The following is a 24,299-nucleotide window of genomic DNA, read 5'->3' as shown; positions in this document are numbered from 1 at the left end:
AGTTACCGGCACTATAAACAAGTACCTGGGTGCAGTGTGACAGGAGAAGCACGTAAAGAAGCCTCTCTTTGTTCTCCTGAGGTTTGATATGAAACCTGACAGAGAAGCTGCTGGGGTTCTGTAATGTTCTCCTGAGGTTTGATATGAAAGGAGTTGAAGGTAATTGGAACATAAAGCATGAAGTGTGTATGTAATATTTGTATTTACAGTATGTGTATGAATTACAAGGGTGTGCACTGACTTAGGATGAAGTCAGTCCCTCCCTGGCCTTACCCATGACGATGAGGGTGTAGTTGAGCGTGATACTTCCGAAGCCGTTGGTGACACGGCACATGTACACCCCCGCGTCCCCCAGCTCCACCTCTTTGATCTTCAGGCTCTTATTTAGCACCCGGTAGCGGCTCCAGCCCGGGTGGACGTTACGCCCATCCTTCACCCACAGCACCAGGGGAGGAGGGTCACCCTCTACGGGGCACGCAAGCCGCACCGTCCGCCCCAGCCTGGCCGTCTGACGCTCTTCCACCTGACGACTCACCCACGGTGGACCTGGAAGGATCAGAGAGAGAGATGGGCAGAGTACGGTCATTGTTCAGTTCCACAAAATATTTTTTTCTCTACAGCTTTCCTTTCTAAATATAAACCCTGTGTGATATTGGATCCACTGGGCTTCTGCCTCTGCATTGCTTGCTCTTTGGGGTTTTAGGCTGAGTATCTGTAAAGCACTTTGACAACTGCTGATGTAAAAATTGCTTTTTAAAATACATTTGATTGATTGGCTGATTGATCAAGTTGTTATGGAGTATAATCACAAACAAACGTAATAATTTACCTATCAGTTTACAGCTAATACTTTTTTGACTTATTCATCAGAGTTAGTCGCCAGACCTGGGCATCTGGTAAGACATAGTAAAGTTCTGCTCATGGGTATTATACAGTAGCCTGCAGTGGACAGGATCCATAGTTGAATCATGCTCCATTTGCTATGAAGCTGGACAAGCTGCTCAATTCATAAATTGGGGATTGTCTTTGGAGTCATAGCATAGTTTCCTTTCATATTTCACGGAACTTTTCATTCCATTTCCATGTTATTGTATCAATGGGCCTTGTGTATTTGCTGGCTAAGTCATTTATATCAACTGAATATAATTCCACCATTCAAGAATAGTCAGTAGTGTACACTTCATTTGCTGCTTAATTCAAAACTCACAAAGATGTTTTACTGAACCTTGTAAAAAGAAATGACTCTGTCTATCACATTAAACATTTTATTCATTCTGTTGCCGCTGGCAACACAGGGTCAAATGACCTTGGGCCGGTGAGCCAGACGAACCATGGAAAATAAAATGGAATTACAAAGGCAGACCAGAGACCTGCTTCCCCCGAACTAACACTGGCCTGCCGTGTCTGTCTGATTCTGAGGGGGGCCCTGTGTCACCACTCCATACCACAAACTGTACGTGTCCAGGCCCACAAACACAGATAGGCCCTGTGTGAGAAGACCTGTATAGAACTGGGTCAGGCTACCCCAAGGGAACATTCCAATCAGCAAAACAAACCAACTTGGGTCCACCCAAAGTCCACTCAAAAACATAACCCTTCTCAAGAAGAGCGAGGGGCAACTTCGGGGAAGTTAAGTCAACTACTTGACGGGGAACTTCTTTCGGTACGGTCCTTGCGTGCACAACGTTCTTTTCATCTTGTTCGTTCAGCGCTCTGAGACTCCCATGAGAGCTCCGGGGTCCATTTCCTCTGGCCCTCCTGCACTGCCTCAGAACTGGAGTCCGGTTGTGTGTGTGTTGGACGGCAGTTCTCATTCATGCCTGGTACTGTCACATCCTGTAGCTGTACCAGCAGCTGCTGTGAGAACTGCAAAGATTATGGAAATTGAAAAATGATTTCTCTCTCTACCTTTCTCTCTCTCTGCACTACACATCTCTGTGGAGGAGTGAAGTATTTTCACCTGGAGTCTACTGGTTGCCATCCAGGAAAGTGCCAGAAGAAAAAGCGGCAGAAAAAAGTCAAGATTGTTTTGGAGCCGGAATTAAATTACAGCACATTCCAGAATGTTAGACCGAGACGGTTTCACAGCACCAAGTATGGAATCAAACTTCCCCTGTCTCCACGAATAGAACAAAAGGTTGACCATAAAGACCTATTTCAGCAGGTTTGAATGTTAACACAGCATTCTGTCATAAACAAATCATTACATTGACCACTAATTCACCTTACTGGGAAAACAGTTGGCTTCAAGACATTCAAATGGTAAGATATGACTTAGTATTGTTAGTTGAAATATTGAAACAGCCTGGCAATATCTGGGTGGATCCATGGAGGCCTCATTGAAACAGCCTGGCTGCCAGTAAATCAGGCAGCACCAGATGAGAGTGAGACCAAGAGGCTGAAGTAAAGAGCCTTCCTTCTCCCCGATCTGATCCACTAGCTTGCTCACAATCACACACAACCGGAGAGAGGTGGAATAAAAGACAGAAGAGATGGAGGAGATCAGTCTGGTTGGACACGGACACACACACACACACACACACACACACACACACACACACACACACACACACACACACACACACACACACTGCTGCTGCTAAAACCACCTGTTGAGGAACCCTGCAGTAGGAGATGTAGTCTTGTTGAGATGCTGCAGTTGGACTGAGATAGAGAGGTACCTGACTGACCATTGGCTCCATAGAGGCAGCTCTTTCCATCTATAGACCCATGCTCCTAGACCCCTGCTATTAGACCCATGCTCCTAGACCCCTGCTCCTAGACCCCTGCTCCTAGACCCCTGCTCCTAGACCCCTGCTCCTAGACCCCTGCTCCTAAACCCCTGCTCCTAGACCCATGCTCCTAGACCCCTGCTATTAGACCCCTGCTCCTAGACCCATGCTTCAGCTCTGGAAACAACATAAACAGCCTTCCTCCTCCCTATTGAAGCGTAATATACACTCCCTGCCTGGTAGATCCCAAAAAGTCCTACATCTGCCTTCTGAACCCTGCAGTGTGTTCTCTGTCCAACAATGACAGGGAGGGCGAAGTGTGGAAGAAACGGGGAGTGACACACACATGCACAATCATACATACACAGACACACATACGCACACACACGCACACAGATGTATAGCAGCATTGATCTGAAATTAATGTCAGCCTTTTTTCCTAATTTGTCTTGTTAAGTTTGAAAGTCTTCCCCATTCAGTGTTTTTTAAATCTAAGTTTAGGGGAGACACAGACAGAGCTGCTGTTGAGCTGAAAGTGATATTCACTCCATCAGCAGATGGGACATCCTGACAGACCTCCCAGTGCCACAACCTACAGCAAACAACATTCCTACTTCCACCATTAGGAATGAAGGCCTATGAATCCTATTGATCCAGACAGGTAACGGCATCAATAAAAACAAAGAGGAAAGGCATGACGTCCTCAGTGCAGTGGTGAAACTGTTACTAGTCTGGTTGTCAGAGGGATTTCAGTGCAGCAGAATCCAAAACAGCTGGAACCATCCAAGACATTTAATCTGTGTAAGACAGAAGGAGCTTGCCTAACCTATGGATAACCAGGGATCACTTTAAAGCTCCACTGTGCTTGTACTCTTGTGGCCCACTCTGTTTTAGACATTTTGATAGGGGTTTTTGATTTCAAGGACGATTTATGGGAAAGGGAGGCCGCCCCCGAGCCGCAGCCCCAAAGGAGCTTTGAAGCTGGGGCGGCCTCACCAGAGTCAGGAGGAAGGCGCTGGGCTGGTGTCATACGGAGAGCTTCAAACGGACCTCGACAGCGCTCTGCCTGGATAAATTATTATGGTTAAGGAAGTAGCAGGGCTTTGAGATGAGGGGGCGAGATAGAGAGAGCAAGAGAGGGGGAAGAGAGAGCGAGAGATTGGAAGGAAGATATTGGAGGAACCTGCTTGTTGCTGTGAGTAGAGTAGAATGGACACATGCAGATCGCCACATGCTCCTCGCGAAGGACTACTGAACATGTGTCCTTCAGACTAGAACAAGGGAGAGCACTGCAATAACTTCCATCAAAGGACAGTTCATCAAAAGATCATGTTGAATGAAGCTCTTCTGGGGTGGTGTCCAGACAGGCTGGTGGACAATACCATTACAGCTGGATTCATAAGAAGAGACATCGCAAGTATATGTGCAGCTTTCAACAGCAAGCGAGGAGAGAAGTCAAACAGTGCTGATACAATGTTATCAGGCAGAAGATAGGCAGCCTTTAAACGAGTTCCTGCCAAGGTGCCATCCATCTTGAGTTTGATCTCTTCTCATTCAGAGAGCAACCCTGCTTATCTCTGTGCCCATATCCTGGTATGGGGGGGGGGGGGGGGCTAGGGAGAGAGGCCTAATGTAATGTTTGCCGACAATGGGCCTCAAGATCTCGTCACGATATCTCCGTGCATTAAAATTGTCATCGATAAAATGCAATTGTGTTCTTGGTCCATAGCTTATACCTACCCATACCATAACCCCACCGCCAACATGGGCCACTCTGTTCACAACGTTGACAAACCGCTCGCCCACATGACGCCATACACGCTTGTCTGCCATATCTGCCCGGTACAGTTGAAACCGGGATTCATCCGTGAAGAGCACAATTCTCCAGCCTGCCAGTGGCCATCGAAGGTGAGCATTTGTCCACTGAAGTCGGTTACGACGCCGAACTGCAGTCAGGTCACGACTCTGGTGAGGACGACGAGCATGCAGATGAGCTTCCCTGAGACAGTTTTTGGCAGTTTGTGCAGAAATTCTTTGGTTGTGCAAACCCACAGTTTCATCAGCTGTTCAGGTGGCTGGTCTCAGACGATACCGCAGGTGGAAAAGCCAGATGTTGAGGTCCTGGGCTGGCGTGGTTACATGTGGTCTGCGGTTGTGAGGCTGGTTGGACGTATTGCCAAGTTTTCTAAAACCACTTTGGAGGCGGCTTATGGTAGAGAAATGAACGTTAAATTATCTGGCAACAGCTCTGGTGGACATTCCTGCAGTCAGCATGCCAATTTCACACCCCATCAAAACTTGAAACATCTGTGGCATTGTGTTGTGAGACAAAACTACACATTTTAGAGTGGCCTTTTATTAACCCCAGCACAAGGTGCACCTGTGTAATGATCATGCTGTTTAATAAGCTTCTTGATATGCCACACATGTCAGGTGGATGGATTGTCTTGGCAAAGGAGAAATGCTCACTAACAGGAATGTAAATAAATTTGTGCCCAAAATTTTAGAGGAAGAAGCTTTTTGTGCATATGGAACATTTCTGGGATCTTTCATTTCAGCTCATGAAACATGGGACCAACACTTTACATGTTGCGTTTATGCTTTTGTTCAGTGTAACTCTGCACATCCAAGACATCATCTCAATCCCATGATGATTTCATGGTGGGGTCACACATTTGAGTAGAGGGCAGGTCACTTCAGCGTCATTCTACTCAAGACTCTTCCAACACTCCACCTAGAGGTGTTTTGAGACAAGCTGGAGTTGACTGTAGTGCTGCAGCCGTGGCTGTAAATGGACAGCAGAGTATGTGTCTGTCATTACGCTGGCTTTCATTGGTTCCCTCTCCGTCCGTCCATCTCACCCCGCTAGAGCCCATCCAACCCTCCAGCTGTCTCTCAGACAGACACCATAGAACTCCGTCTTGGAATCTTGGAAGAACACTCACTCCCCTACATTCATAGAAAAACACACAGAAACCTGGTCATTCCATAAATTCAAAACATTTTACATTTCTGGAGGGTGACGTCGAGTGTCTGCCTCTTTTTAGCTCTGGCATGTTGGAGCAAATGCTATGCCCGCTCCACCTCCACCATGGCAGAAGCTGGCGAGGGCACAAAGCCTGGTCTGTTCACCCTGACATCAGGCCCATGTGGGGAGGTGGGTGGGTGATTGTGTAGTATGGGCATGGGGGCAATGATGTACCCACCTCTGACTCCCCTCTCCATACCACCAGTCCTAACACACTCACTGAAGCAGATGTAAATGTCATTCTCTCCTTTCAGCATGAATGGAATTCATGTGAGTCACAGGAGGGAGTGGTGGGGACTGGGCGCTCTATCTACACACTCTGTCTGAAGCCTGGAGGCTCAGGTTCCATAGTTGTGTTGTTTCCTATCAGATCTGGGCACAATGTTATGAAGGTAAGAGGACCCAACCCACAGCCCTGGCCTGTAGTCACCCAGTGGAGGTGGTATGGGACTACATGTATCTGTTCACACACAGGGTGGACCACCAGCATCTCAGACCACAAGGAAGGGCAACAATGCTCCAATTTTGCCCTCATAAACAGAGCCACAGCTCCACAGGGATTCTGGGTAATGTTGTAGAACGCCGGCCCCATCAGAAATAATGAGCACCTGCTTATTAAGCACAACCCTTTGTGTCAACAGTCCACACCGACAGACAGCTAGTGTCTCATGCCAGGCTCCTAATCCTGGTTTGGCTCTGGCTCTACACAGTATTTAATGTTTACATGTTCAGCTGTGTCTCACAGTCACAGACACAGCTTGCTACCGCTGAGGCTGCTGGTCTGTCTGTCACTGCGTAGGGCAGACTAGGTAGAGAAGGCAGGGCAGGGAGGGAGGGAGGGTAAGGCAGGGAGGGAGGGAGGGAGGGCAGTGCAGGGTAGCTTGGGCAGGGAGTGAGGGAGGGAGGGCAAGGCAGGGCTGCATAACAATCACCCAGACAAGAGCGTGTAGCAGAGGGCCAGGGAGGGGCAGACCACTACTGCTTTACACAAACCTGCTGCTGCTGTAGGATCACAGTGTGGCCGGATGGGCGCTCCCTCTCTCTCTCTTTCATCAGGGGGGCCGGATGGGCGCTCCCTCTCTCTCTCTCTTTCATAAGGGGGCCCGGGTGGGCGCTCCCTCGCTCTCTCTTTCATCAGGGGGGCCGGGTGGGCGCTCCCTCGCTCTCTCTTTCATCAGGGGGGCCGGGTGGGCGCTCCCTCTTTCTCTTTCATCAGGGGGGCCGGGTGGGCGCTCCCACTCTCTCTTTCATCAGGGGGGCCGGGTGGGCGCTCCCTCTCTCTCTTTCATCAGGGGGGCCGGGTGTGCGCTCCCTCTTTCTCTTTCATCAGGGGGGCCGGGTGGGCGCTCCCTCTCTCTCTTTCATCAGGGGGCCCGGGTGTGCGCTCCCACTCTCTCTTTCATCAGGGGGGCCGGGTGGGCGCTCCCTCTCTCTCTTTCATCAGGGGGGCCGGGTGGGCGCTCCCTCTCTCTCTTTCATCAGGGGGCCCGGGTGTGCGCTCCCTCTTTCTCTTTCATCAGGGGGGCCGGGTGGGCGCTCCCACTCTCTCTTTCATCAGGGGAGCCGGGTGGGCGCTCCCACTCTCTCTTTCATCAGGGGGCCCGGGTGGGCGCTCCCACTCTCTCTTTCATCAGGGGAGCCGGGTGGGCGCTCCCTCTCTCTCTTTCATCAGGGGGCCCGGGTGGGCGCTCCCACTCTCTCTTTCATCAGGGGGCCCGGGTGGGCGCTCCCACTCTCTCTTTCATCAGGGGAGCCGGGTGGGCGCTCCCTCTCTCTCTTTCATCAGGGGGGCCGGGTGGGCGCTCCCTCTCTCTCTTTCATCAGGGGGGCCGGGTGGGCGCTCCCACTCTCTCTTTCATAAGGGGGCCCGGGTGGGCGCGCCCTCTTTCTCTTTCATCAGGGGGCCCGGGTGGGCGCTCCCACTCTCTCTTTCATCAGGGGAGCCGGGTGGGCGCTCCCTCTCTCTCTTTCATCAGGGGGGCCGGGTGGGCGCTCCCACTCTCTCTTTCATCAGGGGGCCCGGGTGGGCGCTCCCTCTCTCTCTTTCATCAGGGGGGCCGGGTGGGCGCTCCCACTCTCTCTTTCATCAGGGGGGCCGGGTGTGCGCTCCCACTCTCTCTTTCATCAGGGGGGCCGGGTGGGCGCTCCCTCTTTCTCTTTCATCAGGGGGCCCGGGTGGGCGCTCCCACTCTCTCTTTCATCAGGGGAGCCGGGTGGGCGCTCCCTCTCTCTCTTTCATCAGGGGGGCCGGGTGGGCGCTCCCTCTTTCTCTTTCATCAGGGGGGCCGGGTGGGCGCTCCCTCTCTCTCTTTCATCAGGGGGGCCGGGTGGGCGCTCCCACTCTCTCTTTCATCAGGGGGGCCGGGTGGGCGCTCCCTCTTTCTCTTTCATCAGGGGGGCCGGGTGGGCGCTCCCTCTTTCTCTTTCATCAGGGGGGCCGGGTGGGTGCTCCCTCTCTCTCTTTCATCAGGGGGGCCGGGTGGGCGCTCCCTCTTTCTCTTTCATCAGGGGGGCCGGGTGGGCGCTCCCTCTCTCTCTTTCATCAGGGGGGCCGGGTGGGCGCTCCATCTTTCTCTTTCATCAGGGGGGCCGGGTGTGCGCTCCCTCTCTCTCTTTCATCAGGGGGGCCGGGTGTGCGCTCCCACTCTCTCTTTCATCAGGGGGGCCGGGTGTGCGCTCCCACTCTCTCTTTCATCAGGGGGGCCGGGTGGGCGCTCCCTCTCTCTCTTTCATCAGGGGGGCCGGGTGTGCGCTCCCTCTCTCTCTTTCATCAGGGGGGCCGGGTGTGCGCTCCCACTCTCTCTTTAATCAGGGGGGCCGGGTGGGCGCTCCCTCTTTCTCTTTCATCAGGGGAGCCGGGTGGGCGCTCCCACTCTCTCTTTCATCAGGGGGGCCGGGTGTGCGCTCCCACTCTCTCTTTAATCAGGGGGGCCGGGTGGGCGCTCCCTCTTTCTCTTTCATCAGGGGAGCCGGGTGGGCGCTCCCACTCTCTCTTTCATCAAGGGAGCCGGGTGGGCGCTCCCTCTCTCTCTTTCATCAGGGGGGCCGGGTGGGCGCTCCCTCTTTCTCTTTCATCAGGGGGGCCGGGTGGGCGCTCCCTCTCTCTCTTTCATCAGGGGGGCCGGGTGGGCGCTCCCTCTTTCTCTTTCATCAGGGGGGCCGGGTGGGCGCTCCCTCTCTCTCTTTCATCAGGGGGGCCGGGTGGGCGCTCCCACTCTCTCTTTCATCAGGGGGGCCGGGTGGGCGCTCCCTCTTTCTCTTTCATCAGGGGGGCCGGGTGGGCGCTCCCTCTTTCTCTTTCATCAGGGGGGCCGGGTGGGCGCTCCCTCTTTCTCTTTCATCAGGGGGGCCGGGTGGGCGCTCCCTCTTTCTCTTTCATCAGGGGGGCCGGGTGGGCGCTCCCTCTCTCTCTTTCATCAGGGGGGCCGGGTGGGCGCTCCCACTCTCTCTTTCATCAGGGGGGCCGGGTGGGCGCTCCCTCTTTCTCTTTCATCAGGGGGGCCGGGTGGGCGCTCCCTCTTTCTCTTTCATCAGGGGGGCCGGGTGGGCGCTCCCTCTTTCTCTTTCATCAGGGGGGCCGGGTGGGCGCTCCCACTCTCTCTTTCATCAGGGGGGCCGGGTGGGCGCTCCCTCTTTCTCTTTCATCAGGGGGGCCGGGTGGGCGCTCCCACTCTCTCTTTCATCAGGGGGGCCGGGTGGGCGCTCCCTCTTTCTCTTTCATCAGGGGGGCCGGGTGGGCGCTCCCTCTTTCTCTTTCATCAGGGGGGCCGGGTGGGCGCTCCCTCTTTCTCTTTCATCAGGGGGGCCGGGTGGGCGCTCCCTCTTTCTCTTTCATCAGGGGGGCCGGGTGGGCGCTCCCTCTTTCTCTTTCATCAGGGGGGCCGGGTGGGCGCTCCCTCGCTCTCTTTCATCAGGGGGGCCTTTCATTAGCACTGTGAGCTCTATGTATGACTGTTGGGGATCGTGTTTTCTGTGCTGCTTAGTCCCATAACATTGTTTGACCTACGGCATTGAACCAGGGCCAGGCAGTAGTGGGCTCTAGCTGCCATCGAATGGGTGAAGCAGCTGAGTAGGGATGAAGGCCATTAAGGAGGCCCTTCCGTTGAGCCACAGGTTCTAAATGCCTGGAATGTTGGTGTTCTGAGAAAACCACAGGATTCTACAGAGAAGCCGCCCTGAGTCAATGGGACAAACGCACAGAATGGGCATATTCACAGCGTCTTTTCTGTGACATTTTAAAAGCCTATATTGTAGGGCTATGAGGAGTGGTGCTGGTTGGTAGGCTCCTGTAATCCTCCTGGCTAAATGCTGTGTAATCCCACCTTTACCATGGGACAAAGAGACTGCCACAAAGCAAGCTTCCATTAGGAGGAGGGGCCCCACATGAGAACAAATTGGTCGTGACGAACACTCGGCCTGGTCTTGTACCAGTGCGCTGCTCCGACAAGCTAAATCCACGGGAATGGAGTGAACAATGGAGGGAGGGATGACAGTGTCTTTCCAATCTCTCATTCACTCCAAGGTACCCTCTCCCAGCTGTGCAAACAGTGCAGCTTCGGGCTCAGGCAGGTAAAGAGCACACCCAGGTTGACACCTCACTGACCTCCAGCAGAGTGGGGGCCTTATCGAAACCAGGGAATGTTTGAACACCAGCCGCTCTCCTTCCTTCGTGTTTTAATGTTTCTTCTATAAATACCAACACTTCTCAAATAGCCATGCTTGAGCAATATGCTTCAAACCAAATGCAGCTCATTAACTGGCTTGTTTACGTTAAGTTCCTTTCCCCTCACGCGAAACACCACAGACTTGTTTTAAGTGTGCACGCTTAACAGAGATCACAACAACAAAGAAAGCTGGGACCTACTTCAAAACAATTCTCCTGCGGAATTGAAAAAATATGGAGTGAGAGATACAATATGGGACTTTGGCAAGCTGAATTCATGTGGACTGGTAAGAGCCGGACGTTAACACATTGGTGTGTGCTTCACACACTGTGAGATCTGCCACAATGAACATCATGTTCCAATCTAATAAGAAGGCTTCTCCCTAATGAAAATATGTTGGTTAACTAGCACTAGCTGTACGGAGCACTAGCTGTACGGAGCACTAGCTGTACGGAGCACTAGCTGTACGGAGCACTAGCTGTACGGAGCACTAGCTGTACGGAGCACTAGCTGTACGGAGCACTAGCTGTACGGAGCACTAGCTGTACGGAGCACTAGCTTTATGGAGCACTAGCTGTACGGAGCACTAGCTTTATGGAGCACTAGCTTTATGGAGGCAGAGAACACAGTCAGGAGCATCAGCCAAGCAGTCCGTTTCCAGGCCAAAAATGAAGAGAGAAAGTAAAAACTGCAATATGAGAAAGGTGGGCTTGTGTTAACTTTGAATGCGATCATGTGTGTGTTAAGTGTATAACACCTGACATATTGTCCTTTAGCAGGGTCATCTTGGTGGACAACAGGCTTCAATAGGTCCACAGTAATGGTCTGAGTTTCCTTCATCTACACAATTGACAAAAAACTCAGTTGTCTTCTAAACTTGACCCATGAGTCATAATCTAAAAACATCAGCAACATTAGCACTACATAATATCCTGGCTGACATCAGTCATTCTCCTGGCACACCAAGCCCTCCTGGTATCCCTCCGCATTACCTGTGTCTTCAGGCTGTCTACAGGATGAGACTGGAACTCAGCTCTGTTAGGGACAGTCAGTCCCCATGGCTCCAGCCAGTCCCCATGGCTCCAGTCAGTCCCCATGGCTCCAGTCAGTTCCCAGTCAGTCCCCATGGCTCCAGCCAGTTCCCAGTCAGTCCCCATGGCTCCAGTCAGTCCCCATGGCTCCAGTCAGTCCCCATGGCTCCAGCCAGTTTCCAGTCAGTCCCCATGGCTCCAGACAGTTCCCAGTCAGTCCCCATGGCTCCAGACAGTTCCCAGTCAGTCCCCATGGCTCCAGTCAGTCCCCATGGCTCCAGTCAGTTCCCAGTCAGTCCCCATGGCTCCAGACAGTTCCCAGTCAGTCCCCATGGCTCCAGACAGTTCCCAGTCAGTCCCCATGGCTCCAGTCAGTCCCCATGGCTCCAGTCAGTTCCCAGTCAGTCCCCATGGCTCCAGCCAGTCCCCATGGCTCCAGTCAGTCCCCATGGCTCCAGCCAGTTTCCAGTCAGTCCCCATGGCTCCAGACAGTTCCCAGTCAGTCCCCATGGCTCCAGACAGTTCCCAGTCAGTCCCATGGCTCCAGTCAGTCCCCATGGCTCCAGTCAGTCCCCATGGCTCCAGTCAGTCCCCATGGCTCCAGCCAGTCCCCATGGCTCCAGCCAGTCCCCATGGCTCCAGCCAGTTCCCAGTCAGTCCCCATGGCTCCAGCCAGTTCCCAGTCAGTCCCCATGGCTCCAGCCAGTTCCCAGTCAGTCCCCATGGCTCCAGTCAGTCCCCATGGCTCCAGCCAGTTTCCAGTCAGTCCCCATGGCTCCAGACAGTTCCCAGTCAGTCCCCATGGCTCCAGTCAGTTCCCAGTCAGTCCCCATGGCTCCAGACAGTTCCCAGTCAGTCCCCATGGCTCCAGACAGTTCCCAGTCAGTCCCCATGGCTCCAGTCAGTCCCCATGGCTCCAGTCAGTTCCCAGTCAGTCCCCATGGCTCCAGCCAGTCCCCATGGCTCCAGTCAGTCCCCATGGCTCCCCATGGCTCCAGCCAGTCCCCATGGCTCCAGCCAGTTCCCAGTCAGTCCCCATGGCTCCAGCCAGTTCCCAGTCAGTCCCCATGGCTCCAGTCAGTCCCCATGGCTCCAGCCAGTTCCCAGTCAGTCCCCATGGCTCCAGCCAGTTCCCAGTCAGTCCCCATGGCTCCAGCCAGTCCCCATGGCTCCAGTCAGTCCCCATGGCTCCAGTCAGTCCCCATGGCTCCAGCCAGTTCCCAGTCAGTCCCCATGGCTCCAGCCAGTTCCCAGTCAGTCCCCATGGCTCCAACCAGTCCCCATGGCTCCAGTCAGTCCCCATGGCTCCAGCCAGTTCCCAGTCAGTCCCCATGGCTCCAACCAGTCCCCATGGCTCCAGTCAGTCCCCATGGCTCCAGCCAGTTCCCAGTCAGTCCCCATGGCTCCAGACAGTTCCCAGTCAGTCCCCATGGCTCCAGTCAGTCCCCATGGCTCCAGTCAGTCCCCATGGCTCCAGCCAGTTCCCAGTCAGTCCCCATGGCTCCAGCCAGTCCCCATGGCTCCAGCCAGTCCCCAGTCAATTGTCAGTCTCCATAGCTCAGCAGAGCCTGTATAATCAGCAGCCTGGCTGCGTGCCTATCAGCTGAATCCGATGATCTCCTATTTATTTATTGTTACAAGGTTGTTTAGGGGCCTTGATTGGCCAGAAGGCCTTGTTGTGCTGTGAGGTCTCTGGGAGGAGAGGCCATGGCACAAACACTCCCTCACTGACACTGTGCAGAATGCAGCATGTTACTATGTCTCATTTAACACCAACTAGACTCCTCAAAATCATTTTCAGATTGAGAGGCTAAAGCGCAAGGTGGGTTCTTTGATGTATGTCCAAGACAAGAAAAAAGGAAAAAGAACAAACATGACTGTCACTGCGTCGGAGAAAGAAACCGTTTCTTCAGAGTTCTGTACCGCTGAGTGGAAGTACTAATTAAACAGCTTCCTATTTATTAGCTTTGGGTACGGTATGGTTGACTTGGAGTTTTAAATCAGCTCAGAACCAGCAATCTCCAAGCCCATCTGAGCATGTCGGTCCGGCAGATGGCTGGCTGGTCCTGGAGCTGTGATAGCCGGCACAGAGCCATGGACGCTGGGTGAGAGTGGGTGAGAGTGGCTAAGCATCGAGGCACTGAGCTGGGTTGGGCTGGCAGTGGTAGATAGGCTACCTAGAGCCTTAGTGTCTGGTGTCAATGTGGGCTACTTCTTTCCAATCCAGACACCACAAAGAGCCAGTGAGAAACAGGAACTATCTCAACGCACCAGGGAGAGGAGGAACAAGAACATTCGACAAATTGGCTGTGTTCACACTTTATCTTTGCTGGCTGGTGTGTGGAGCGTATATATGCTAGCCCACCCAGTGATGTGCCTGCTCCTGCAGCATCATTCTTCATTCATTGAGGGCCAGCCAGCATGGACTTGGTATTTATCAGCGGTCAATGGCATACATGTTGCCTGGACTTCCTTTCGCGAGCCCTGCTCATAACAGTCTTGGCAGTCATAACTATGATTAGTGGAGGATTCATACTGTGAACAAGGGAAAACTGAATTTTGGATTAATCCCACATGGTGAAACTGTGAACACTGTATGATAACCGTTATGTCTAGCACACTCATACACAAAAGTAGAAGCCGTTCAAAAACACCAAAAACTCTCTCTTGTGCGAAAATAAATACTTGAATGCATGACACTGACACTATATAAAATTTCAATGAAATGAGGATTGTGAACTCTTGATCTGACCCACCAGAATAACAAGAGGTATTTGTATATCAGGCCAGCAAGGGACAGTACATAACGGAGACAAAACCCAATAGGCTGCATCCCTCACCTGGATCAAAACCAGTACTTTACAATGAACCTGTTCCCGTTCCAAACCTCCCGCATAGCACCTCTCTCTACACTGCCGGAGAGAGACACACGTTTCCCAACTTCCTGGGCTCTGACATGACATTCCTAGGATGACTCGGACAAGGCAGAAAGGAAAGGAGCAATCCAAGAACAACACAGAGTGTTTCCCCTTTTACCACACACACACACACACACACAGTGTGGGAGGAGTGCAGTGAACAGACACGAGGATCAACAGAGAGAACAATGGACGGACTAAGGTCAAGATCTGATTTGCCCAGCAGTCTTGTGGTGGCCTCTCTCTCTGAATGTCATCAGGTAGCTTTAGTCAGAGCCCAGCAGTCTCTCTCTGAATGTCATCAGGTAGCTTTAGTCAGAGCCCAGCAGTCTCTCTCTCAATGTCATCAGGTAGCTTTAGTCAGAGCCCAGCAGTCTCTCTCTGAATGTCATCAGGTAGTTTTAGTCAGAGCCCAGCAGTCTCTCTCTGAATGTCATCAGGTAGCTTTAGTCAGAGCCCAGCAGTCTCTCTCTGAATGTCATCAGGTAGCTTTAGTCAGAGCCCAGCAGTCTCTCTCTGAATGTCATCAGGTAGTTTTAGTCAGAGCCCAGCAGTCTCTCTCTGAATGTCATCAGGTAGTTTTAGTCAGAGCCCAGCAGTCTCTCTCTGAATGTCATCAGGTAGCTTTAGTCAGAGCCCAGCAGTCTCTCTCTGAATGTCATCAGGTAGCTTTAGTCAGAGCCCAGCAGTCTCTCTCTGAATGTCATCAGGTAGTTTTAGTCAGAGCCCAGCTGGATGATGATATCACACTTAAACCCTGAGACACAAGTGAGAATTCTACAGTAAGGCCGGTATGTCAACTTTAGAAACATATCACAGGTGTCATACTGAACTGAATAAAAAGGTTTAAAAACAGTCAATAAATCTGTATACCTAATATTGACACTCAAATCAACATTTAGTCAATTAATTTCAACATTAATATCCAAAGGGAATTCAAATAGGCCATACCCATCCAATGAGGTATAACGCAATACAAAATGTAATGTTGCTTCAAATTAAACAAACAATAATCATTAATTTTGGACTGTGCTTGTTTCCTGAATTTAGTTTTTATTTCCTGCCATTCTGGGGACATGTCAGTGCCAGTGACCCTGAGTCAGCAGGGTAGACTAGAGGATCACAGAGGCCAGACCAACAGCGCCATTCTGGGGACATCGTGGACTACAGGAAAACAAGGGCCGAGCACGCCCCCATTCTCATCGACGGAGCTGTAGTGGAGCAGGTTGAGAGTTTCAAGTTCCTTGGTGTCCCCATCACCAACAAACTATCATGGTCCATTCACACCACGAAGAGGGCACGAAAACACCTATTCTCCCTCAGGAGACTGAAAAGATTTGGCATGGTTCCTCAGATCCTCAAAAGGTTATATAGCTGCAACATCAAGAGCATCCTGACTGGTTGCATCACTGTCTGGTATGGCAAATTCTCGGCCTCCGACCGCAAGGCCCAGTACATCACTGGGGCCAAGCGTCCTGCCATCCAGGACCTCTATAGCCCTAAAAATTGCCAAAGACTCCAGCCACCCAAGTCATAGACTGTTCTCTCAGCTACTGCATGAGAAGCAGTACCGGAGCGCCAAAAGGCTTCTAAACAGCTTCTACCTCCAATCAAATGGCTACCCGGAATATTTGCATTGACCCACCCTTTTTTTTCAAGCTTCTGCTACTCAATGTTTATTATATATTATCTATGCATAGTCACTTTACCCCTATCTACATGTACATATTACCTTGACTAACCTGTAGCCCGGCACATTGACTCAGTACCGGTACCACCTGTATATAGCCTCGTTATTGTTGCTCTTTTATTTTTTACTTTAGTTTATTTAGTAAATATTTTTTCTTCACTCTTATTTTTTAAATTGCATTGTTGGTTGAGGGCTTGTAAGTAAGCATTTAACAGTAAGGTCTACTACACCTGTTGTATTCAGTGCATGTGACAAATAAAATTTGATTTAAAATGTCAGTGCCAGTGGCCTTGAGTCTACTAGAGTCAGCAGGGTAGACTAGAGGATCACAGAGGCCAGACCAACAGCTCCTCTATGCTCCGTATAAAGCAACACTTGTTCCCCTGGTTTACCCACACAGCCCAGCAGATGTCATCAGCCCTGCTTTGATATACGTTAACGGCTTTCAACTTGGCAGGAGATACACACTTAGGTACCTCTATATTTCCACAGCAACTCCAAGAAAAGGCATGCTTGCGCTCTGACAGCCTCCTTCCTCCACTGATGAAAACTGGGTTGCTTCAAAAGCCACATTTATGTGCAGCCCCGTGGTCTGTAAACACAGCGCAGGCCACTCTCTCTGGGTGAGCAGTTATTCATTAAACACATTTACCACAGAGGATTTTTCTGTTTCTCTGGACCTTACAGTAAATTTGAATGTGCGATTGGAAGTAGAGTAAACATAATTGTTAGATAATAAAATAACTTAAGTATTTGCTGAGAATAATTACAGTTGAAGTCGGAAGTTTACGTACACCTTAGCAAAATACATTTAAACTCAGTTTTTCACAATTCCTGACATTTAATTCTAGTAAACATTCCTGGTCTTAGGTCAGTTAGGATCACCATTTTATTTTAGGAATGTGAAATGTCAGAATAATAGTAGAGAATGATTTATTTCAGCTTTTATTTCTTTCATCACATTCCCAGTGTGTCAGAAGTTTACATACACTCAATTAGTATTTGGTAGCATTGCCTTTAAATTGTTTAACTTGGGTCAAACGTTTTGGGTAGCCTTCCACAAGCTTCCCACAATAAGTTGGACGAATTTTGGCCCATTCCTCCTGACAGAGCTGGTGTAACTGAGTCAGGTTTGTAGGCCTCCTTGCTCTCATGCTTTTTCAGTTCTGCCCACAAATTTTCTATTGGATTGAGTTCAGGGCTTTGTGATGGCCACTCCAATACCTTGACTTTGTTGTCCTTAAGCCATTTTGCCACAACTTTGGAAGTATGCTTGGGGTCATTGTCCATTTGGAAGACCCATTTGCGACCAAACTTTACCTTCCTGACTGATGTCTTGAGATGTTGCTTCAACATATCCACATAATTTTCCTACTTCATGATGCCATCTATTTTGTGAAGTGCACCAGTCCTTCCTTCAGCAACGCACCACCACAACATGATGCTGCCATCCCCATGCTTCACGGTTGGGATGGTGTTCTTCAGCTTGCAAGCTTCCCCCTTTTTCCTCCAAACATAACGATGGTCATTATGGCCAAACAATTCTATTTTTGTTTCATCAGACCAGAGGACATTTCTCCAAATAGTACAATCTTTGTCCCCATATGCAGTTTGTCACAAGCCGGCTCATAGCCTGTGACAAATGAGAGGACACGAACAACAGGTATAGGCCAATTCAAAAGTGTTCTTTATTATTAAGCAAACTATTAACTTAAACTAAGAAATAGGAATGAGGTGTGGATGTATCATAATGTAAGGTGTATGTAAAGTGCATGGGTGCATGAATATGTGTGTGTGAACATGACTGAGTGGAAACTATGCAAAACTAAAAAGGAACAAACAAATCATGAGCATACCTGGAGGAGCAGAGAGAGAGCAAGAGGTGATTAGTAAGCAGTTTTATACCCTGAGCCCAGGTGGCTCCAATCACTTAACGACCCTCCTCTGCCCGCAGGAGGAACCGCCCCCTGCACTGCAGAGGAGGAGCCGTGACAAGTTGCAAACCGTAGTCTGGATTTTTTATGGCGGTTTTGGAGCAGTGACTTCTTCCTTGCTGAGCGGCCTTTCAGGTTATGTCGATATAGGACTAATTTTACTGTGGATATAGATACTTTTGTACCTGTTTCCTCCAGCATCTTCACAAAGTCCTTTGCTGTTGTTCTGGGATTGATTTGCACTTTTCGCACCAAAGTATGTTCATCTCTAAGAGACAGAACGCGTCTTCTTCCTGAGCGGTATGACGGCTGTGTGGTCCCATGGTGTTATTATTTGCGTACTATTGTTTGTACAGATGAATGTGGTACCTTCAGGCGTTTGGAAATTGCTCCCCAAGGATGAACCAGACTTGTGGAGGTCTACAATTTTTCCTGAGGTCTTGGCTGATTTCTTTTGGGTTTTCCCATGATGTCAAGCAAAGAGGCACTGAGTTTGAAGGTAGGCCTTGAAATATATCCACAGGTACACCTCCAATTGACTCAAATGATGTCAATTAGCCTATCAAAAGCTTCTAAAGCCATGACATCATTTTCGGGAATTGTCCAAGCTGTTTAAAGGCACAGTCAACTTAGTGTATGTAAACTTCTGACCCACTGGAATTGTGATAAGTGCAATAATCTGTTGGTAAACAATTGTTGGAAAAATGAATTGTGTCATGCACGAAGTAGATGTCCTAACCGACTTGCCAAAACTATAGTTTGTTAACAAGAAATGTGTGCATTAAACAAGTTTAAATGACTCGAACCTAAGTGTATGTACACTTCCGACTTCAACTGTAGGTTAAACAAATTAATAATAATGAAAAAAAATATATATATATACTGAACAACAATATAAACGCAACATGCAACAATTTCAAAGACTTTACTGAGTTACAATTCATATGAGGAAATCAGTCAATTGAAATAAATTCATTAGGCTCTAATCTATGGATTTCAGTTGACTGGGAATACAGATATGCATCAGTTGGTCAAAGATATCTTACAGAAAATGTGCCTAACAATGGGCCTCAGGATCTCGTCATGGTATTTCTGTGCATTTAAATGGCCATCGATAAAATGCAATTGTGTTTGCTGTCCGTAGTTTATGCCTGCCCATACCATAATCCCACCTCCACCATGGGGCATACAATGTCGACATCAGCAAACCACTCACCCACACAAAGCCATACACTTGGTCTGTGGTTGTGAGGCTGGTTGTACGTACTGACAAATTCTCTAAAATTACATTGGAGGTGGCTTATGGTTGGGAAATTAACATTCAATTATCTGGCAACAGATCTGGTGGACATTCCTGCAGACAGCATTCCAATTGCACGCTCCCTCAAAACCTGAAACATCTGTGGCATTGTGTTGTGTGACAAAACTGCACATTTTAGTGTGGCCTTTTATTGTCCCCAACACAAGGTGTAATGATCATGTTGTTTAATCATCTTCTTGATATGCCACACCTGTAAAGTGGCTAGATTATCTTGGCAAAGGAGAAATGCTCACTAACAGTGAATGAAACAACATTTGAGAGAAATAAAAATTGTGAGTATGGAACATTTCTGGGATCTTTTATTTTAGCTCATGAAACATGGGACCAATACTTTATATGTTGCGTTTATATATATATACTGCTCAAAAAAATAAAGGGAACACTTAAACAACACAATGTAACTCCAAGTCAATCACACTTCTGTGAAATCAAACTGTCCACTTAGGAAGCAACACTGATTGACAATAAATTTCACATGCTGTTGTGCAAATGGAATAGACAAAAGGTGGAAATTATAGGCAATTAGCAAGACACCTCCAAAAAAGGAGTGATTCTGCAGGTGGTGACCACAGACCACTTCTCAGTTCCTATGCTTCCTGGCTGATGTTTTGGTCACTTTTGAATGCTGGCGGTGCTCTCACTCTAGTGGTAGCATGAGACGGAGTCTACAACCCACACAAGTGGCTCAGGTAGTGCAGTTCATCCAGGATGGCACATCAATGCGAGTTGTGGCAAAAAGGTTTGCTGTGTCTGTCAGCGTAGTGTCCAGAGCATGGAGGCGCTACCAGGAGACAGGCCAGTACATCAGGAGACGAGGAGGAGGCCGTAGGAGGGCAACAACCCAGCAGCAGGACCGCTACCTCCACCTTTGTGCAAGGAGGTGCACTGCCAGAGCCCTGCAAAATGACCTCCAGCAGGCCACAAATGTGCATGTGTCTGCTCAAATGGTCAGAAACAGACTCCATGAGGGTGGTATGAGGGCCCGACGTCCACAGATGGGGGTTGTGCTTACAGCCCAACACCGTGCAGGACGTTTGGCATTTGCCAGAGAACACCAAGATTGGCAAATTCGCCACTGGCGCCCTGTGCTCTTCACAGATGAAAGCAGGTTCACACTGAGCACATGAGCACATGTGACAGACGTGACAGAGTCTGGAGACGCCGTGGAGAACGTTCTGCTGCCTCAACATCCTCCAGCATGACCGGTTTGGCGATAGGTCAGTCATGGTGTGGGGTGGCATTTCTTTGTGGGGCCGCACAGCCCTCCATGTGCTCGCCAGAGGTAGCCTGACTGCCATTAGGTACCGAGATGAGATCCTCAGACCCCTTGTGAGACCATTTGCTGACACATGCACATTTGTGATCAATGATCAATTAGCCTTTTAAAATTATAAACTTGATTAGCTAACACAAAGTGCCATTGGAACACAGAGTGATGGTTGCTGATAATGGGCCTCTGTACGCCTATGTAGATATTACATAAAAAATCTGCCGTTTCCAGCTACAATAGTCATTTACAACATTAACAATGTCTACACTGTATTTCTGATCAATTTTATATTATTTTAATGGACAAATAAATGTGCTTTTCTTTCAAAAACAAGGACATTTCTAAGTGGCCCCAAACTTTTGAACAGTAGTGTACATCTGCTGCAGAGGATGAGTTGATTAGAGTTAACTGCACCTTAGATTGCAGCCCAAATAAATGTTTCACAGAGTTTCAAGTAACAGACACATCTCAACATCAACTGTTCAGAGGAGACTGCGTAAATCAGGCCTCCATGGTCGAATTGCTGCAAAAAAAAACACTACTAAAGGACACCAATAAGAAGAACAGACTTGCTTGGGCCAAGAAACACGAGCAATGGACATTAGACCGGTCGAAATCTGTCCTTTGGTCTGATGAGTCCAAATTTGAGATTTTTGGTTCCAACCACCGTGAGACGCAGAGTAGGTGAACGGATGATCTCTATGTGTGGTTCCCACTATGAAGCATGGAGGAGGAGGTGTGATGGTGTGGGGGTGCTTTGCTGGTGACATTGTCTTTGATTTATTTAGAATTCAAGGCACACTTAACCAGCATGGCTTCCACAGCATTCTGCATTGACATGCCATCCCATCTGGTTTGCGCTTAGTGGGACTATCATTTGTTTTTCAACAGGACAATGACCCAAAACACACCTGCAGGCTGTGTAAGGGCTATTTGACCAAGGAGAGTGATGGAGTGCTGCCTCAGATGACCTGGCCTCCACAATCACCCAACTTCAACCCAGTTGAGATGGTTTGGGATGAGTTGGACTGCAGAGTGAAGGAAAAGCAGCCAACAAGTGCTCAGCATATGTGGGAACTCCTTCAAGACTGTTGGAAAATCATTCCTCATGAAGCTGGTTGAGAGAATGCCAAGAGTGTGCAAAGCTGTCATCAAGGCAAAGGGTGGCTACTTTGAAGAATCTAAAATCTAAAATATATTTTGATTTGTTTAACACTTTTTTGGTCACTACATGATTCCATATGTGTTATTTCATAGTTCTGATGTCTTAACTATTATTCTACAATGTAGAAAATAGTAAAAATAAAGAAAAACCCTTGAATGAGTAGGTGTGTCCAAACTTTTGACTGGTACTGTATATATGTAACAGTATAACTTTAGTATGTCCCCTCGCCCCGACCCGGGCACGAACCAGGGACCCTCTGCACACATCAACAACGGTCGCCCACGAAGCATCGTTACCCATCGCTCCACAAAGGCCGCGGCCCTTGCAGAGCAAGGGGCAACACTACTTCTAGGTTTCAGAGCAAGTGACGTAACTGATTGAAACGCTATAGGCGCGTACCCGCTAACTAGCTAGCCATTTCACATCCGTTACTCTCACCCCCCTTTCAACCTCCTCCTTTTCCGCAGCAACCAGTGATCCGGGTCAAAAGCATCAATGTAACAGTATATCTTTAGACTGTCCCCTCGCCCCGACACGGGCGCGAACCAGGGACCTTCTGCACACATCAACAACTGACGCCCACGAAGCGTCGTTACCCATCGCTCCACAAAAGCCGCGGCCCTTTCAGAGCAAGGGGAAACACTACTTCTAGGTTTCAGAGCAAGTGACGTAACTGATTGAAACGCTATTAGCGCGTACCCGCTAAGTAGCTAGCCATTTCACATCCGTTACTCTCACCCCCCTTTCAACCTCCTCCTTTTCCGCAGCAACCAGTGATCCGGGTCAACAGCATCAATGTAACAGTATAACTTTAGTACATCCCCTCGCCCCGGGCGCGAACCAGGGACCCTCTGCACACATCAACAACGGTCGCCCACGAAGCATCGTTACCCATCGCTCCACAAAGGCCGCGGCCCTTGCAGAGCAAGGGCAACACTACTTCTAGGTTTCAGAGCAAGTGACGTAACTGATTGAAACGCTATTAGCGTGTACCCGCTAACTAGCTAGCCATTTCACATCAGCTACATATTGAAACAATAATCAACTAGTGTCTCTGCTTGGAAACACAGTAAGATCTATGGTGCCAATTCTGCGGAGGCTCCTCAGAGGAGGAATGGGAGGACCATCCTCCTCAGTGAATTTCATAAAAATGGTAAAACATTAAAAAAGTTGTACTTTTTAGATAAAACTTTACTAAATATATTCACATCACCAAATAATTTCTTAAAACACACTGTTTTGCAATTAAGGTCTACAGAGGCCTCAACAGCATGGTCCAGCTGGAGGACAGACAGTTTTCGTCCCCCGCTTGGTACATTGACTTCAATACAAAAACTAGGAAGCGCTTGGTTCTCATCCCCTTCCATAGACTTACACAGTAATTATGACAATTTCCAGAGGACGTGCTCCAACCTATCAGAGCTCTTGCAGCATGAACTGACATGTTGTCCACCCAATCAAAGGATCTGAGAATGAATCTAGTACTGAAAGCATAAGCTACAGCTAGCTAGCATTGCCGTGCATAAAATGTGGTGAGTGGTTGACTGAAAGAGAAAAACAATAGTTGAAAATATTTTTTTAATTTTTTAAAAAACTTTCAGTTTCACTTAGCTAGCTAGTTTAGCCTACTCAAAACAACCGGCTCAAACAGAGGGATGCTATGTTAGCTATATGGTTATGACTATCCAGCACAACACTGGAACTCTTCTAAGTCAAGGAAAACGTTTGGTTTAATTTATTTATTTCCACTGGGGCCCACCCGTGTAACGGCTATACTGCCGACTCTGTTGAAAAACGTTTCTTAAACGGAAGTAAACTGTTGGACTAATGACTACACCCTAGATCAGCGAGATGCAGGTAAGAGTGTGCAAGGTGGCGTGTCACTACATTTTCTCTCAAACTGTGTGCAGCTACATTGTAAACTTCCATTCATAGGCTAGGTTGCAACAACCTCATGATGGGTATAGGGAAAATTTGAGTATCACGTAGTAGCCTAAACCTATCGATGTTACATTGAACAGGGTGAATGGAATATGAATGACAGTCATCCAATATGCTGTAATAGAAATAAGGTCATGCTAGTAAAATAAAAAAATATTCCTCCGTCATCTTAAACAGCACTAATCGCCACTGGGTGCCGTATATAAAGTGTAAAAGATTATATATTATCTGTCAAAAAGGTGCAGTATCACATCCACATATTAATCTTTTCATATGGATATCTATTTTCATATGTATTTGTACATCAATGAGGACAGACGAAAACTGATAATTCTTTCCATATTTAATTTAGGTTATTTGTGACATTGAATCCACTGCACAAAGGTAACAAGTTGATCCCTTACCTCTAGCCTCACTTGATGACAGCAGAATAAATATAACTGTACACACAGCCAGACATCCATCCTTAGAGAACATTTTCAGCAACTGCGGTTTAATTCGGTTCTGGGAAAAAATTGACAAAATATAGAATTCAATGACAAACGTACGTAAGAACCCCGATTGAGTTAACCCAATTACGTTGAAATTACATCTCCACATTGACA

The 24,299-nt window shown here is 48.9% G+C and overlaps 1 protein-coding gene across 4 annotated transcripts in view; it reads right to left on the bottom strand.

Annotated features, from left to right (window-relative positions):
* The window catches only part of LOC129827624 (fibroblast growth factor receptor-like 1), a 54,167-nt gene that overhangs the window by 23,632 nt on the left and 6,236 nt on the right, over positions 1-24,299 (bottom strand). For all 4 annotated transcript variants that reach the window (XM_055888634.1, XM_055888632.1, XM_055888633.1 and 1 more), the window contains 2 exons: positions 24,099-24,198; positions 274-546 (listed from right to left, as the gene is read on the bottom strand). In XM_055888634.1, the coding sequence (XP_055744609.1) occupies positions 274-546; positions 24,099-24,171 (346 nt within the window). In that variant the 5' untranslated portion in view covers positions 24,172-24,198. The remainder of the gene's footprint in view (positions 1-273; positions 547-24,098; positions 24,199-24,299) is intronic.

Source organism: Salvelinus fontinalis, chromosome 29, assembly GCF_029448725.1.
Source record: "Salvelinus fontinalis isolate EN_2023a chromosome 29, ASM2944872v1, whole genome shotgun sequence".
NCBI lineage: Eukaryota > Metazoa > Chordata > Actinopteri > Salmoniformes > Salmonidae > Salvelinus > Salvelinus fontinalis.
Note: the sequence above shows the minus strand (reverse complement) of the source record. Positions and strands in the feature narration are given on the sequence as shown.